Source organism: Bombyx mori, chromosome 23 (genome assembly GCF_030269925.1).
Source record: "Bombyx mori chromosome 23, ASM3026992v2".
Taxonomy (NCBI): Eukaryota; Metazoa; Arthropoda; class Insecta; order Lepidoptera; family Bombycidae; genus Bombyx; species Bombyx mori.
The window spans coordinates 194282-213258 of NC_085129.1; the positions used below are offsets into that span (position 1 = coordinate 194282).

Consider the following 18977-nt stretch of genomic DNA (forward strand, 5'->3'; position numbering starts at 1 on the left):
GATAAAGCGGCACGACACGAGAACCCTCTCATCGTGGCCGTCGGTAACTACAATCCCGATCCTGCGGTGAGAATGGAAAGCTGTCGACGTCGCCCCAAACACGTCATTTCGGATCCTCCCGATCCACTAACAGTGCTTTTAAGTACCTCAAGCACCGGTCATCGTTCTCGTCGAACCCGTCATCGTTCTCGTCGAACCCGTCGCTTGCGACGAAGGGCTCGACGAATAAAGTAACCCTCAGACACAGCCCACTGAGTTTCTCGTCGGTTCTTCTCAATGGGTCGCGTTTCCGATCAGGTGGTAGATTCTGCGAAGCACGGCTCTTGCTAGGGTTTGTGTTAACAACATCATCCGGCTTGAGCCCCGTGAGCTCACCTACTAGTTAAGGCGACACTGATATAGCCTCTCAAGGCTATCAGCATAGGTAGGAAAAAAATAATCTAATCATACTTACTTGGCGTAGGGATACGGTGATCATGCAGGCGGTTTCCCCCAGGGTGAGGCTGCTCCATTGCACTATGGAGTGGTTGACCCTTGCGATAATTTTTATTTTTTAAAGGTTTCACTTCTACCGTGTGTGACTTGCACACACGTCACACATACATTTTTTTTTTCTTATCTAAGCTGGGTATTACGGATAAAATGTTCCTACCTATAGTCCTAACCTTGCACCTTCAGACTTCCACCTGTTTCGATCTCTTCAGAATTTTTTAGGCATTGTCAGGTTAACATCACGAGAGGACTGCCAAAACCAATTGTCGCGGTATTTTGATCGGAAGCCCCATAGCAATGGGATCATGTCCCTACCTACAAGATGGCAAAAAGTTATCGAACAAAATGGTACCTACATACTTTAGTTAAATGTAAATAAACAATATTAAAAAATGTGAATTTTCTTAAAAAATGCGAAGAAACTTTTTCCCCAACTATTGTACTATTAGAACTTAGTAGTTTAAATTTTATTAGTAATAGACAAAGACTTTAATGCTTTTAATCTAAGGATTAGGATATTATCAAAATACGTCCCAAAAATGCTTTTTAAATATAATAGATGCTTTTCAGGAGTTGGTTGTCATGACTCAAACTTATCTCAAGTGTTTCACAAACTATGGTCACAATTTATTTGAGGGTAAAGATTTTCTTGTGAAGTAATAAAAAAAAAAATTGCCTAAAAGGTAAAGTAGCCAGCGTTCGCAAAAAAAAAACTGACATGTACATTAATGTACATAACCTAATCCGTGTATTCGATAAAAACTAGTTAATTTGAGTTTTTGTTAATTTAAAATACATTTACATGTTCTTTTATTTTTAAAACTTTCAGTAAACCGTGATTATTTTTACTTTTCAAAGAGAGTTAAATTGATTACTCTTTTTTTAAAACTATATAAAAAAAAATCCTAAAATTTTGATTTCCATTTCCCCTACCTACCTAGAGTAAAATGGCTAAAAATACATCAAAAGTAGGAAAAAAAACGAATGAGGAAATCTTTGCTGGTTTCCAAACTCTTCGTAATGAACAACGTCAATTAGGGAGTAAAATATCAGAATTACAAATGGAGTTAAACGAACATAAGTGAGTAAATGTGGAATAAATCTATTGCATATCAATCTACTGCTTAAAAAAATACAAAATACATAGTAAATTATGTCTACAGGATCGTAATTGAGACTTTGCGGGGAGTGGAGTTGACCCGTAAGTGTTTCCGGATGTTTGGGGGCGTGCTTGTCGAACGCACCGTAGCTGAGGTGTTGCCAGAGCTGATCAGCAATTATGAACAGCTACCTAAGGCCATCCAGTCCCTAGAAGACCAACTCACTCAGAAGGGAGAGGAGATCAATAAATACATTGAGGAACATGATATTCGCATCCAACGTGCTGATCGCACCATGCCTGAACCACCTCCAGAGCAATCCACCTCTACCAAGTCTAATGTGCTAGTTGCTAGCGGTTAACTATACTGATCCTTTCATTTCATATAGCTGTCGCAGTGTATTGACAGTGAGACTAGTCCTACATTTGCCTAAAGCAGTGTGAGGTAGTACTGGGAAACTTTTTATTATTAACAATACTATTACGGTGTGGCTTGATAAATTAGTTCTGGCTGATGTTTAGGGGCAAGGGGGGCAAACATGGTATTATGAAGCAGTACTTTATGAATATGATGACAAGAAAAGGAAAATCTAACTGAATATCCATCTCAACCAGATAAATAAATCATTTTAGTGTGACAATACTCCAAGACACTTAACCACATATTTAAAGAAAGGAATACTACAGCGAAAACTCCACAGAGAATAATTAATTCCCCAGCTGAATGTGCTCAAATAATGTGGAATTAAACTCAATAAACAGTTTTTTCAGGCAGTAGAATATGAACCCTTGTCTAGTGGAAAGTAGTATGATAATAAACTTTAATAATAAAATAGATCTTGAACAACTTTTCAACACTTTTCATGGAATATGTAATACAAATGCAGAGAAGCAGTCTCTTTGTCCCAACAATTATGAGAATAGCTTCATTTAAGAAGTCAAGACAATATGGAGTTTTTTGTTGTTGTCCTCACCATTCTTTAACAATGTCTAAGGTGACAGTGATATATTTCTAATCAAAAACAATAAGCTTTGAATGTTTAAACTCTAAACATTAGAGTAATATATGAGAGAAAAATAATTTAAATAGTAAAATGTTTTCCACATTGTGCTATATGTATATTCCCAATGCTGTCACAGCATCTGAAGCTCACCTATGCAGAGTCAATGTGATTGGTAGGCAACTGTAATAAGTAGAAATATCACTGAAACCTTGAGAGTATTGTTTAACTGTGTACATAGCTTTAAGGTTTACTGCTATTTTGAAGTGTTTGGCCAGTTAACAAGCCTGAATGCCTGAATTTTTCATTTGCCCTTGCCCAGACGAGCATACGGCTCACCATTGCCAGGGGTAGAGCCAACTTACTGCCAACAATTTGAATGATATACTATACGCATGTCCGAGTTCAGAGATGAACTATGGCAATCAGGTAATAACTTTGTGTAAAAAGTCTCAACTGAAAAGTTAATAAGTTTGGATAATTTATTACTTGCACCATACTCTAAGTGAGCATGGTTAGATTATTACCTTATTTCTATGGACAACTATACAATATAATTAAAACTTCCTATACTCTTAGCAGGATGGTGACATTCATAATGTTGTCAGAGGTCTGATAAAATTTTAATACCAGGTGGGATGTCACAATAAAACAGTGACAACTTTTTCTGTTTCATCAGGTGAATTTTAATATGATTATAAAACATGATCATGGCTAGATTCATATTTGGTTTTAATTTTTGGAACCTTAAAATTTATTGTTACTTAAAATAAAAATAGCCAGGAATAACAAGAAACTTTATTTTATAATATAGAAAAGAATAACTAAACAAAAAAAAGTGTACTAATATTTATTTCATGTAAAGTAATTTTGTATAAAATATATTTCTGAAAAATTCATTTTTGTAGTTTGGACTTGTAAGGGTCTGACGACTAATCTCCAATACTGTTGATACCACAGAGGATAACAAACAATTGGCATGCAAGTCCTTTCGTTGACATGTTTATTGTAATCCAAACTTTACATTTAGTCGGGCCCTGCCTTCTTACCTCCATGTATCAGGTGGGGTATTAGAAACCACAGTGGATGGATTTAGGTTTTTTTACAATGTTTCCACTTAAAATAGTTCTGAGTGTTGTGCTGGCGAACTATGGCGTCTAGTGGAGCCGCACGGCGGGCGCCACTAACATCCATTTTATTCCAAGAAGCAGTTACGTTCAGGTAAGGTGGAACCTTCAAAAGCAATTGAGATTTCGAACTCATATTTCTAGGAACGAAATGAAGTAGAATGAATATTAGAAGGCCATACAGTTAGTTGGCCGAGCAATTCGCATAATATCCCGCGCACAGCACATCTAAATGTCTTACAATTTAACAGCTTTGACTGTTCCTCAAGTTTGTTGATATACCAGTCATATATGATGATGTTCTATGATAATCCAAAATAATTGCAATCTAACATTCTGCATTCCGTTAGCATTGTGTTATGTCCGTGAGAGGCGCAGCCGGAGCCCAGTGTGAGAAGATTCTAATGTCGCATTTGATTAACATGTATTTAAATTATAATAAAATTTGAAGACTTAACGTTGTTTTTTATTAACATCCAGTAGTTAATTTTGTTCTTGGTTAATATTGTACAATAGCACCATTACCTTAAAAGCTAAATTCATAACCACGAAGTAAAGCACGAGGAGGAGCGAGGGCACAGCGTTACCGCGGCGCGGCACTACCCACTAGTCACAGGTTTGTGGTGACCAGTTAGAAGTGTGCGAGGTCGGTGGGCGCGTAGGTCTCCTTGGGGTCGAGCGGGGTCGTGTCGGGGGCGCGCAGGGGCGGCGGGGGCGAGCGGGCGCGCGGGGTCGACCCGCCCGACTTGTGCACCACGCGCAGCTCCGACACCGACATGTGCTTGTCCACCGCCTTGCACATGTCGTACAGCGCCAGCGCGGCCACCGCCGCCCCCACCAGCGCCTCCATCTCCACCCCCGTGCGGCCCTCCGCCCCCACCTCGCAGCGCACCCGCACCGCGCCCCCCGCCGCGCACTCCCCGCCGGGCAGCGACACCCGCACGCGCACCAGCTCCAGCGCCAGCGGGTGGCAGAGCGGGATCAGATCGGACGTGCGCTTTGCGCCCAGCACTCCCGCGATCTGTAAGGAGTGTTTGACTTAATCATTCATTTTAAAGATTCCATTTGGGTCTGCATCGAATTCGAGAAATAAATTACTTCGGCAACGGTGAGCGCGTCTCCCTTGGGCATGGCGGCGTCCCGGAGCAGGCGCAGCAGGCGGCCGCCGACGCGCAGCTCGCACTCGGCGGCGGCGGCGCGCTGCGTGCGCGGCTTGGAGCTGACGTCCACCATGCGGGCGCGGCCCTGCGCGTCCAGGTGCGAGAGGCGGGCGGGCGGCTCGGACCCCCCGGACCCCCGCGACCCCCCCGTGCAGTAAGCGCGCGCCTGTAGCCGGCCGCTCCCCCCGACCCCCTGTACTTTGAACGCGCGCCCGTCTCTCGAGGTTAAGTCACCTACCCGCCTATGAGAATCATGGGCCGGTTCTCCATGTGCGCCAAATTTTGCATTCCTATAAGTAGAGGAAGGATCAGCGAGAGTGCGGAGGTTGGCCGCCCCCCACCCCCCGGCCCCCCGTCGCTCGCCCGCCTCCTCGCGCCGCCCGGACCGAGCTCGCGCTACTGAAATACCAAGAACGCGTCGAAACTCGTTCCAAGACGAACAATGTTAGTAAAGGAAATGAGCTGATGCAGCACAAGCGGGTTCGGGACGAGGGGGACCGGTGATGCTACATTCGTGCAGTGCTGATTGTGCAGAGTACACGAACTAGTTCAGAGAGGGTGGACAGGGCGAAGAGGCAAGAGCGGCAAGGTAGGAGAGAGCAGCTGCCCAGTTACCGGCGTGCGCGGCCTTCTTGTTGTGCAGCGCGGCGCGCACCAGCTGCAGCAGCCGCGCCGGGCCCGCGCCCCCCCGCACCGCGTCCCGCAGCGACACCTCCGCGGCCCCGAACAGGCACACCTGCACACACACACACGGCCGCTTGTACCGGGACCCGCGCCCCCCGCGCCGCCCCCGCGCCGCCCCCGGGGTCCCCGCCCCGCGCCCCCGCCCCGCTCACCTTGAGGTTCCCGTCGGCGGTGAGGCGCAGTCGGTTGCAGGTCGCGCAGAAGTGCTGCGTCATGGACGAGATGAACCCCACGGTGCCCGCGTACCCGCCCACCTTCCACAGCTGTCCAACGAACCAGACTCATTACAGCGTTTGTTTCGCAATCGATAAAACTCAAGTCGTACGCGATGTGAGATATTCAAGTCAAATAATTAGCTTGAAGAAATAAATTAAATTATTTGAAAATTAATTTTTTTGTTATAAGTTTGTTTATCAGCCTTTGGCATTCTCTGATGGTCGCAGGTTCGCTGCAATGTCCGGCCCTACGCTGCCCAGATTAAGAGGATTCTCGCGATTTTCAATAACAGTACCTACTTAGCAGAGCATAATATACTAATCCTACTTCTGGTTAAAGTTTATGAAGGAGCTAGCAAGTTCTTCACTGTCAATTTTATAAATAATCGAGCAGAGTAATGGTACCTTTACTACGTACATAACCTGTCATCTAGTATTGAGTGCAGTATATGTGTGGGGGGTACCGTGGCGGTGTCGTTGGGGCGCGGGGGCAGGGGGCGCAGGCCGGGGTGCGCGGCGCGGGCGGCCCGCAGGACCTCGCGGTGCGGCACGAGGCGGCCCGACTTCCACTCGTTGCCGGCAAATGGCATGAATTCTATGAACCTGCAGACACAAATAAATGTGTTACAATGGTGGCACTCCATCGCCTGCTCCCTCGGGACGAGCCGCCCTGTACCAAGAGAGGGTCCGCACACGGCGCCGTGTCGGCCGCGCGGTGGGAGCACGGTGCGGGCCGCGCTCTTCCCTGACGCCGAGTCGCGTCTCGGCGGTCCGAACTAAGATTTTAAGTAGTCAGTTTTGTAAGTACCGAGGTATTATTTGATGAATTTACGTTCTGTGTGGTTTTCTCGGAGGCTGTAAAGATATTACATTACACATACATTGTCATAATATGTCCTTGTGTATTCACCACAACCATCCCTTATCGCACATCCCGTGGGGCAGGCGGTACGAGCGGCGCGGGCCCTCCCCGCAGTGCGCCCGCCGCGGCGTGCCCCGGGAGGAACTTTTCTGTTTCTTCTTTTGGTGTTTATTTCAGTTTATCCGTTTTTGGTTATGACATTTTTATTTTATTACTATATAAACATTTACACTAAAATTTAGATATAAACATGTAAAAATATGTATATTTTTTTCGGTTCTCTTTATTTTTATAATAATCTAATTGGTAATTAGATATATGAACGTATTTTTTATTTACAAAACCTTCGTCGACAGGTTCCGCAAGATTACGACTGAGCGACAATAAACCACCGGAAGTGATTACTATTCATATTGGCTGCGGCCGCGCTCCGCTGCACAACACCGGTTGTCTATACGAAATACACAAACAAGCAGCTGTAGAGAGTTCGCCTCAAGTGCTCAACTTCGCTTTTTTAATTAAATATTGCCTATAACTCAAATTACTATCTACTTCCACTTTACCTGCAACATGTGATGCAGACGAGACGCATCTACTTAGTCTGGCCATAAATACTGTTACAATTAAAAATAAACAAAATATTACATTTGAATTTCGAATCTGTCATTTTTATATGATTGCTCATTGAGTTTTCTCATTTTGGCGCCAATACATTGTACAATATTTTGCGATATTAAAATGGAGTGGGGTGATAAAGAGAACCGAATCGCTGTGATTGCATTACACAAAGTAGGTATGGAGCCAAATGCAATTTTTAAAACGCTCCATACGCTTGGTATTAGTAAAATGTTTGTGTACCGGGCTATTAATAGGTGCAATGAGACCTCCTCTGTTTGTGACAGAAAAAGATCTGGCCGTCCACGTAGTGTTCGCACGAAAAAGGTGGTCAAAGCAGTAAGGGAAAGAATTCGAAGAAATCCTGTCCGAAAGCAAAAGATTTTATCTCGGGAGATGAAGATAGTACCTAGATGACTTAAGACTTGCAGCCTATAAGAGACGTACTGGTCATTTTTTAACTGATAATTTAAAAGAGAATAGGGTGGTAAAATCGAAACAACTACTGAAGCGGTACGCAAAGGGAGGTCATAGAAAATTTTTGTTTACGGATGAGAAATTTTTTACAATTGAGCAACATTTTAACAAACAAAATGACCGTATTTATGCTCAAAGCTTTAAGGAAGCTTCCCAATTAGTCGACAGAGTGCAACGTGGGCACTATCCGACTTCAGTGATGGTTTGGTGGGGTATTAGCTATGAAGGAGTGACTGAGCCATACTTTTGTGAAAAAGGTATCAAAACATCGGCACAAGTGTATCAAGATACCATTCTTGAGAAGGTAGTGAAGCCCCTTAACAACACCATGTTCAATAATCAAGAATCGTCCTTCCAGCAAGACTCGGCGCCAGGTCATAAAGCTCGGTCTACGCAGTCTTGGTTGGAAACGAATGCTTCGAACTTCATCAGAGCTGAAGACTGGCCGTCGTCTAGTCCCGATCTTAATCCGCTGGATTATGATTTATGGTCAGTTTTAGAGAGTACGGCTTGCTCTAAACGCCATGATAATTTGGAGTCCCTAAAACAATCCGTACAATTGGCAGTGAAAAATTTTCCCATGGAAAGAGTGCGTGCTTCTATTGATAACTGGCCTCAACGTTTAAAGGACTGTATTGCAGCCAATGGAGACCACTTCGAATAAGCTTTTTATACTTTAAATTGTTTTATATTTATGTATTAAACTAACACACTGTAAAAGTAATAAATGTTATTTTCTTTAGATTTTTTTAAATTTTTAATTGTAACAGTATTTATGACCAGACTAAGTAGATATGGCTATCTACTACTCGTGTAGGAAGAAGTCGTTATTGCATTGGCGACTCCAGATCGTAGCAACCACCTCGTAGGAACAGTGGTTCCAGAAGTGGCGCATTAACAGCAACCCCACGAAAAGCACAGCGGTGCTCTTCAAAAGGGGTCGCCCTCCCAATACCGCTTCGAGCAGCTCACTCCCGTGAGTTAATAGGCGCGTTAACACCTCCGCCGTTAGCCCCATTACTCTCCTTGGCAGCCCATACCGTGTGCCTCGAAGGTCAAATTTTTTTTATTTATTGGCCTTGTAGGCAGACGAGCACACGGCCCACCTGATGGTGAGTGGTTACCGTCGCCCATGGACTTCAGCAGTGCCAGGGGCAGAGCCAAGCCAGTGGCTACCGAAAGCCAACCCGCTGCCCACCTGCATATCTAGGCGTCACCCTTGACAGAGGGATGACATTTCGGCCCCACATAAAAACGGTACGCAATCGTGTCGCTTTCATACTAGGACGCCTCTATCCGATGATTTGCTAGGGAAATAAATTGTCCCTTCGTAATAAGGTGATATTCTACAAAAGTTGCATATGTCCAGTTATGACCTATGCAATTGTAGTGTTCGCTCACGCGGCCCGCAATTGTTGGAAACCCCTTCAAGTCATTCAAACCCGTTTTTGCAGGATAGCTTTCGGAGCACCGTGGTTCATGAGGAACGTGGACCTCCATGATGATCTGGAGCTTGACTCCATCAGTAAATATCTTTAGTCGGCATCAGTGCGCCACTTTGAGAAGGCGGCACGACACGGAAACCCTCTTGTCGAGGCCGCCGGAAACTACATACTCGATCCTGCGTTAGCAACGCCTCCTGGTTAGAGCCCCGAGAACTCACTTACACGTTAGGGTTACGCTGACATAGCCTCTCAAGGCTACCACCTTAGGTAGGAAAGGAAAAAAATGACTTGACCCATTTAATTCCTGTATCACAAGGGTGACACGTCAGCTTAGTGCCAGATGATTTCTGTGCGATGACGGGATGCAGGGCGTGGGGCCACGTGGTGCTGATGTACAGCACACTTGAGATTTATTCATTTGTGACATTTTTAAGTAAGTTTACATTTAAATTAGTTTGGTTTATTTCTTCGTTTCCTTATATGGATTCTTGCTTGCAATTTTTTTTTTCTAGTATGTAATTTAACTTGTTTATGTTGGGGAGGACCTTTAATTGGCTTTCTGGTTTTATTTTTTGTTATCTTATTCTATTATGTGGAGTTGGGCTGTTGGTCCTCCTTGTAATAAATAAACGAATAAGAAAGAACTACGAACTACAAGAAAATTGTGAATAAAATATATTTTTAGGGTGTGTATTTCATATACAGTTGAGTAATTACGAATGTATTTAAGCCAATATTAGCCAATAATTGGTATTTCATTACTTTACAGGCTCACTACGCCTACTTTGTTCTCTTTAGTTCAGAATACGAGGCAGGCGGCAAGACTAGCGATACGAATGAACTAATTTCGTTGACACGAGCTCTACGACACTCGCGCCCTCTCTCGGCGCCGCTGTGTGCGCGGGGCGGGCGCCCCCGGGGGCGGGCAGGGCGCGGGGGGCGGGCGGGGCGCGGGGGGCGGGCGGGGCGCGGGGGGCGGAGCACTTTCCTATCACCGCAAAGAAGCAAGTTGTTTCCGTATTCGGTCGTGTCTAATTGACGTTCAATTCCACGTTCAACTGTGTCAACTGTTTTATTAATTTGTATCAGAAATTCAGAAAAAGCACGTGATCAAACACCCGAAACTTCATCTAGAAATAATTATTTGTAAATATCTTTCAGTAAATAAGGAAATGTCTCGCAACAGTTGAACACACAACTCGTGTTTATCTATACAACTAATTACATTTATTATTAAAGAAATTAAATGATGATATTCCAACTGTTAGTACTAGTACTGCCACTTATAATTGTTGTTAAGGCGGGTGAGTGTCCCACTTGAGGCTGCGCCGCACGCTACCGTCACTCTAGCGCGCTGGCACCAGGAGGACGGGACGGCGCGTCGGCGGCTGCGGACTGCGATGCGGTCCGCTTTTTCGTCGTCGCTGTCGTCGCCGAACATACTGTTGAAGAGCAACCCGGTCGGCGGTGTATCGCGTTCCGACCCGGCAGGCTGGTTCTGGCCCAGCGGGGTATCCCGGAACACCAGCGGCACCGCCCGGGCGGCCTGGTAGGGCCGCCGTACCGCGGAGACTGACGTCGTTGGTCGTCGACTATCGCCTCGACGACCCGTCGGTCGGGCGTCCTCGGGGTGACGCCGCGTGTCTGGTTGTAGTGTTGACCGCGGGAACCCCCCTACTCTGAACGGGTTCTGACCCCGGACGGAGATCGGACGTCGGATGTAAGAGTGCAGGGGAGTCGTTTAGTGGGTGGGCCCTAAAATCCTTGGGCCCGCGATCTGCTCTCAACACCTGCAGATCGTTGAGTCTCACATACCCCGCGCGCTCCCTAGGCGCGGGGACCTCGTAGGAGGTTCGGCCCCCGGCCCGAGAAAAAAAAAAAAAAAAAAGGGTGAGTGTCCCACTTGACCAGCCAACACGAGTGTACGGCGCTCATCCGTCCTCAGCGACTTCAATTTATGCGATTAGCTGGTTGTTCTACATTGTCTGATGCACTCCATAATATATGAATTTGTTCATAAATGTGAAAGTTACGTCCTACCGTATGTCTCCGAGACGCACACGTGCACACATGCAGAAACACATAAACAAACACGCAAGCACACACACAACAAGGCATACTTAGGTACGTTACAATCTCAGTACAAGAGTTGGCTTCAAAAATAAATTCCGATTAATATCCGATATAATAGGGGTTAGCGTATGAAATTGCCGTTTTATTGTAACTAGTGGTCCCCGCAATAACCGAATTTCGACTATAATTAATTGAAATTAAAAGTTTCAACATTATTATAGTTCTATTGTCAAACACTATTATACTTCTATAATAATACAGATATTAATATATTCTATAATATAATACAGATTTCGCCAAAACTACACTATAGTAGATAAATAATATTAAAGACATTACATTATTATTACTGATAGTAGGACCTCTTTTTTATTTTTTATTGTCCTTGTAGGCAGACGAGCATACGGCCCACCTGATGGTGAGTGGTTACCGTCGCTCAAGGACTTCAGTAATGCCAGGGGCGGAGCCAAGCCGCTGCCTACCGCTTAATACTCTCCATAAGCCTCGTTTGAAGAAGGACGTCATAGCGCTCGGGAAACACCGTGGACCCCTCCACGGTGTTTCCCGAGCTCATTCCATAGCCGGATGGTGCGTGGCAAAAAAGATCTCTGGAAGCGCATTGTGGATGACCGCAGTGGCTCCAGGTAGTATGGATGAACTCTACTTCGGTGGCGGGTGGTGTGGTGGTAAAAACGAGATGCCGGTATCATCTCGAATAATTCCTCAGAGCACTCCCCATGGAACATACGATACAAAATACAGAGGGAACCGAAGTCCCTCCGCAGACCCAGAGGTTCCAAACGATCCGAGAGAATGGGATTATCGACAATCCGAACGGCCCTCTTCTGTAGGGAGTCAAATGGAAGAAGCTGGTATTTGGGAGTCCCGGCCCAGAGATGGGAGCAGTACTCCACGCGAGGCCGGACTTGTGCTTTATAGAGCAAAAGCCTTTGTCCAGGCATGAAGTACCGCTTCACTCTGTTGAGGACTCAACCGGTGGTATCCACCCTGCCTATTTCTGCCGTGAAGCAGTAATGCGTTTCGGTTTGAAGGGTGGGGCAGCCGTTGTAACTATACTGAGACCTTAGAACTTATATCTCAAGGTGGGTGACGCATTTACGTTGTAGATGTCTATGAGCTTCAGTAACCACTTAACACCAGGTGGGCTGTGAGCTCTCTAAGCCATCTAAGCAATAAAAAAATAATAAAAAAATAGCTTATCTTAATCTTTTTTGAAAAAGATTAGGGATCCATACTAAAACTCCAATAATGTAGCCCAAGGTATAAAAAAAAAAACTTAAAATATTCTTATTCAGCGCCCTGCGAAAACTATTGATTATAGAATAAAATAATGTACTACGACTTTGTAGAACACATTATTATTTACGAAAAGTGTCGGGACAGCATATGTCTAACTATTATAGTTATGCCGCATTAAGTGTTCTTTTATTTGAAAAAATAAAACAACGTCAAATATCGCTGAAATTTTTGTTAAGGACCCGAGCGGAGCCGGAGCGGGCCGCTAGTGGTAGATATTTTGATTAAATAAATATGTTAAATGAAAAAAAAAAACCGAATTTAAATTTTTCAGTACAAATCGGCAATTTCATACTTTAACCCCTAATATATCCTGAGAGCTGCCTGTGGGTGCGCGCGTGCGCCGTCCCGCCGCCCGTCTTGCGGCAGCTTCAGCTGTGCGCTGGGCCTAAGTTTCCTCTTCTCTTTCAGGAAACGAATACTAAAAAGGGGGTACTTTAATTTTGGATGTTTCGTTTAAAGATTTTTAAAGACGTTTCGTCGTGACCTCACCTGACCTCGAGGTCGCGCTCGCGGGTCATCTCTATGAAGTCGCCGATCTCGTCATCGTTGAAACCTGCAAGCAAAGTCTCCGTGAGCAGGCGGCGCTCACACGCGGGGGCGAGCGCGGGGGCGGCGCGGGGGGCGAGCCTGACCTCTCATGAGCACGGTGTTGATCTTGACTGGCGAGTAGCCGAGCTGCAGCGCGAGGTCCAGGCCGGCCAGCACGCGCGCCAGGCCCTGCGCGACACGAGCACGCTACATTACACGCACTAGGCGCAGTACAGCGCAGTACAGCGCGACACACACGCACCCGCCTCCTGGCCATGTCCTCGTAGCGGTCCGGGCGCAGCGTGTCCAGCGACACGTTGACGGCGTCCAGGCCGGCGCGCTGCAGCGAGGCCAGGCGCCGCGCCAGCACCAGCCCGTTGGTCGTCATGGACACCGAGCGGATGCCGTCGATGGCCTTCAGCGACTCTGCGCACACACACACACCCGCCGCATCACACGCACGCGAAACATCAACTTACATAATTCAGTACTATTGTTAAGGGTAAAGTAATAGTAAGTTGAGGCTTAGCCACTAATGCTGGTTATTCTCTTAAAGTAGGCAAGTAGCAATCACATTGTTATGCACCAGCTCTGCTAACCGCTTAAAATCACGTGAGCAGGAATTATCTATACCGGAGTACCAGTACGTCGGGTGTTCTGCACAACACACACACACATCGAAGGACTGCATTAGAATTTTATTATTGAGTCACCTTTATATTTCTTATTAGTGTACGAGCTATTGTGGACTATTGACGTCACAACACCGCCTCCCGCCCCGAGGCACGCGGTCGAAGCTTTAATCGTATACTATAATGGCTTTCCCACTCTTCAAACAAGAAACTACTAACGCCACTACTGAGCCGCATGTTGGTGGCTGTCTGTGGGAGTCTCACAAGACGCCCTATCGTCAGTAAATGCCAGTTGGCGATCGCAGTACGCTGGTATAATACTCAAAAAACGTTGCAGCCCCTACTTCTGTGAATCCACCCACGGGAAGGGGCGGGGCGGTCATGTTCTAGGCCCTGTAACCAGTCCCCGCACAGCACTTCATGCGTGAACGACATCTTTTTGATATTTGTGATTAGAATGTACATTATTGTTTAGACAGATACAAATGGTTATAGTGTAGCGATTATAGTGACCAGATGAATAGGCGTTACGTATGATATCGGCGAGATCGCTCCTGAGCGTCGGCTCCCCGCCGGTGAGCCGCAGCTTGTCCACGCCGGCGGCCGCCAGCGCGCCCACTATCACCCGCAGCTCTTCCACTGACAGCAGCGAGCTGCGACTGGACAGGGGCACGCCTTCCGCCGGCATGCAGTACTTGCCTGCACCACAAATTCCAACACAGCTAAATTAATACTTGCTGGAACCTTGGGACATGACTGACCCACTCTTCAATCAGGAGCACATGACTGTACGGTTTAATCTTGCGTTATTCATCGTTATTTGAATTTTGAGCTAAGTACCATCTAATTTTTTTTAACTTATTTGATTTGGTTTTGATTATACAAGATAGTCCTTAATATTACGTTTAAGGAATCAGAAAATATATATTAGTAGGTCACCTAATTTATGTGTATTAATACTCAACAGTGAGTGTAGTGAATTTTCAAGTTTAAAAGACTGGTAGTCTGTATCGAATTACGACTGAAAACAACTGTGGGAAAAATAATAATGGCTCCGAAAAAGGTCTGTGAAACCAAAAACTGTGAAGGGTGTTTAAATTAGAATCATCAATTTGAAGAAGCTATTGTTTCCAAGTCAGTGTATGGTTCAGTAGCAGAGCAAGTGAAGTCTACTACGTTTTATACTTTGCGATTCGAAGTGCAATATATTTTAGGAAACTATACTTTCTAAACCAAGAACTTACAATTAATAAGCTAAAGTAATTTAAACATTTAGTAAATAACAACAGTAGTTCTGTTATTGATTCATACATTATATATATATATATATTAAGTATATACTTATGTATAACTAATCTCAGTTGGTTCTGTATGTTTCAAGGTTGTTTTAGTTAAGATTAAATTGGTATTTCTTTTGTTATTCTTGTGTTTTTGTTATTTTCTTAATGTTGCTATCAATTTGCTATCAAAACTATCAATTTTTGATATAGAATATTATATTGTACTAGCTGACCTGGCAGACTTCGTAGTGCCTCAATCGATAAATAAAATACCTAAACTTTATTTAATTCCGAGAATTTTCATATTTATCTACCTTTTAAACCTTCTCTGGACTTCGACAAATAATTCAAGATCAAAATTAGCTAAATCGGTCCAGCCGTTCTCGAGTTTTAGCGAACCTAACGAACAACAATTCATTTTTATATATATAGATTGTTTGTTCTATTTTATTTTATTTTATTCTATTATATTTACTTGAACAGTCAAATAAAGAAATCTGATAGCACAGGAATGTGAGATATACAACTTGCTGTTGATGTCTACTCGCCAAGATTAACGCAACTGTTAATAAATCTGATCTTTCTTTATTTTGAAATAAGATATTAATGAAAAAAAAAAATTGATTTATATTTGAATGGTTTATCCGAAATTTATAGCCTTGATGTTCCGTCCTTAGTATGAGTTTGTGTAATGATATTATAATATTAAAATGAAAATGTAATACGTATATACTTTGAATATATAATGTTCAAAGTATGAATTATTTAGTTTATATGTGGGTGGTATTAAGTCGTCGTGGCCTAACGGATAATACGTCCGGTGCATTCGTGTTGAGCGATGCACCGGTGTTCGAATCTCAGGCGGGTACCAATTTTTCTAATGAAATACGTACTCAACAAATGTTCACGATTGACTTCCACGGTAAAGGAATAACATCGTGTAATAAAAATCAAACCCGCAAAATTATAATCTACGTAATTACTGGTGGTAGGACCTCTTGTGAGTCCGCGCGGGTGGGTACCACTGCCCTACCTATTTCTGCCGTGAAGCAGTAATGCGTTTCGGTTTGAAGGGTGGGGCAGCCGTTGCAGTGAATGGTTACCTTCGCCCATGGACTTCAGCAATGCCAGAGGCAGAGCCAAGCCACTGCCTACCGTTAAGTAAGAATGACTCTCCACAAGTCTCGTTTGAAGAAGGATATGTTATAGCGTTCGGGAATCACCATGGAGTGGAGCTTATTCAAAAGCCAGATGGTACATGGCAAAAAAGATCTCTAAAAAGGGCACTATGGATGAATGCAGTGGCTCCAGGTAGTATGGATGAACTCTACTCCGGTAACGGGCGGTGCGATGGTAAAAACGAGACGATGGTATCATCTCAAACAATTCCTCAGAGCACTCCCCATGGAACATACGGTACAAAATACAGACGGAACCGAAGCCCCTCTACAGACCCAGAAGTTCCAAACAACCTCATTACTCTGGAACATTACCCTTTTCAGTGGAAGAAAAAAATATTGTATAGTCGATTTTATTTATTGCTTACGTATGTAATCAAGTAGTTCAAGCCCACTTGGTGTTAAGTGGTCACCAGAGCCCATAGGGATCAACAAATATAAATGCTGCCACCCACCTTGAGGCTTGAGTTCTAAGTTTTTTCAATACAGTCTGCCCCTCTTTAAACTGAAACGCATTACTGCTTGACGGCAGAAATAGGCAGGGTTATGGTACCTACCACCAGTAATTATGCAAATTAAAATTGTTGCAGGTTTCATTTTTTGTATACACTGTTTTTCCTTCATCATGTTAGCTTTTCATGAACATTTTTTATGTATGTTTTTTAGCAGAAAAACTGGTTCCTGCCTGCAGGATTCAAACAGCAGCCCAGTTGCATAACTAGATACACATTTGTATATACACCCGGTATCTTATCCTTTAGACCACAATAACTTCAATGTTCAAGAAGTATCTATTAAAGAGCTATGAAACATCATCATCAAAGCTATTTTTAGCACAATAGGATTGTTCATTAAAATTTTAAATTATAGAGTTATCTCATAACCTTTCACTACAATTACATTTAGTACCCTCGCCACTCCTTTTTTCTAAATTAACTGATTCAATCTTTGCTGTCAATCATTATAAAGAAATATTCATTTTTGAAAAGCTGTTTTTTATATAAAATTATACATACATATCTATATTGACTATTTACTTGCAAGCTCCATAATATCAACAATCAACAATGTTTAGTGTTAATGTTTGCAGCAGACATGCGTATGTGTTATCTAATATATTTTTTGCCTTTTCATAGAATGATAACTGGGTAAGGTCAAATCGATTCTGAGACTAGTTCATGCAGTCACGTGGTGTTGTTAATGTAATAAAGCATGAGGCAATATATATTAACACAAAATAAGCCACTTATTGTGGATAATATTGTACATAAAAACGGTTCTGTTGATTCAGCAGTACAGACTGGGCTAGTTCAACTAGTTTTGATGATTATAATTTAATTATTGACTTCTTCATTTGTGTCTTGTGATCTTATTTATGAACAAACAATTTTTAGATCATTGATGCAGATAGTCTGAAAACTAAAGTGTAGACGTGTGAAAATATGATGATGTGTCTAGTATGACTTACATCGCAGGTTGCATCGCTCAGTGAGAGATATTCGCAGGTAGTTGTGTCGACGACCATGTAGGTCGCTTAATGAGGCCGCCGCCTCCACACGGCTGTCCTATGCACAAAATAAGCAACACGCGTTAAATACTTCTGCTCTGAGCAAGTCTTGGTACTATTCATTCGACTTAAATATATAATTACTTACATCACTGTACAATCTATCGGGTACAGTAATAGCCCGGAAACACGATTTTATTGTTCTTAGATCGCATTCAAAAATGCGATATAAAGATGAAAAATTATTAGTCCGAATTTTCATTTTATTGCGGTCGGCTTATTGCACGTACGTAAACAAAATAATCAAGTTCACTCGCAGATACGAAAAACTTCAAACTTCAAAACTTTTCCCCGCTCCTCAGCCTCAGGCTTATGGAGGGCGATCTGACATCGCTTAATCGACGAATCGATTTCTTCAGCCAAAAACACAAAATGAAATCGATTTTACATCTTTGTAAATTGACATTGGTTTTTTTCTGTTTTGGTAAAAACCATCAAATTATTAATAATCAACATGTTATCGAGCAACAAATATAATAAATTCTTCAATTTTAGAAATTAAATCACAGCAACAACCTTCTCAAAATAATAATGAAGAAGTCGACGCATAGTACTGCTAGTACTTATTTCATTACGAATTAGGCGCGGAAACTCCATTCCCGCCATTAAAATCTTTGGTCAGCCCATAACCTGGGCTTCGAAGGCTAAGTACCTAGGCGTCACCCTTAACAAAAATATGACATTTGGGCCCCATATTAAGTCAGTACTAGGAGTGGGTAATATCGGTTTTGCCACGTATCGAATCGTATCTATATATCGAGTATCAATATCGGATATTGAATCTATATATTTTCTGAATCTATATATTGATGGATGCTAGTAGATTTTCTCAATTCATGATATTTGAGATTTGAAACGATACGCTGATATAATATCGTAGTAGATATAGATTTAAGTCAACGTTATACGGTTGGTTTTCTGATATCAATTTATAATATGATTTTAAAGTAATAAAAAAAACATGAAAATAAAAATACCAAAAAACTTTCTTTCATGCTTTTACCAGGCTTAGGACTGGCTACATTATTTTCAGTTTTTAGTATTTTGTGTCTTAATTTAAAATTACAAAATATACCAAAAGAGTGTAGATTTCAAAAGTTTAATACAAACACAAGAAATAAACTCAAATATTTGGATTCAACTAAAAATAGAAAAATGTGTACTTTAAAAATCAAACACAAAAAACTTTTAAGTATTTATAAACACTTGTTCAAAAATTCTA

The 18977-nt window shown here is 43.0% G+C and overlaps 2 protein-coding genes across 4 annotated transcripts; one reads left to right on the forward strand and one right to left on the reverse strand.

The window, feature by feature from the left end:
* The first annotated feature begins 1083 nt into the window (after positions 1–1083).
* LOC101744616 (prefoldin subunit 2) lies at positions 1084–3491 on the forward strand. The gene is made up of 2 exons (XM_004927448.4): positions 1084–1573; positions 1656–3491. Exons 1-2 carry the CDS (start codon positions 1440–1442, stop codon positions 1951–1953), a joined length of 432 nt encoding a protein of 143 aa, XP_004927505.1. The 5' UTR covers positions 1084–1439; the 3' UTR covers positions 1954–3491.
* LOC101745478 (molybdenum cofactor biosynthesis protein 1) lies at positions 3376–18091 on the reverse strand. 3 transcript variants are annotated; one of them, XM_038019397.2, is made up of 11 exons: positions 17844–18091; positions 17657–17753; positions 14262–14429; positions 13361–13524; positions 13203–13287; positions 13060–13123; positions 6243–6381; positions 5716–5826; positions 5495–5615; positions 4818–5278; positions 3376–4740 (listed from the first exon to the last, which is right to left on the reverse strand). In XM_038019397.2, exons 1-11 carry the CDS (start codon positions 17955–17957, stop codon positions 4351–4353), a joined length of 1914 nt encoding a protein of 637 aa, XP_037875325.1. In that variant the 5' UTR covers positions 17958–18091; the 3' UTR covers positions 3376–4350. The 3 variants fall into 3 exon arrangements, with proteins under 3 accessions (XP_037875325.1, XP_037875326.1, XP_037875328.1); XM_038019398.2 differs by having other exon boundaries at positions 4818–5169; positions 6197–6381; positions 17844–18090; XM_038019400.2 differs by lacking the exon at positions 13203–13287 and having other exon boundaries at positions 17844–17896.
* Between the last annotated feature and the right edge of the window lie 886 nt (positions 18092–18977).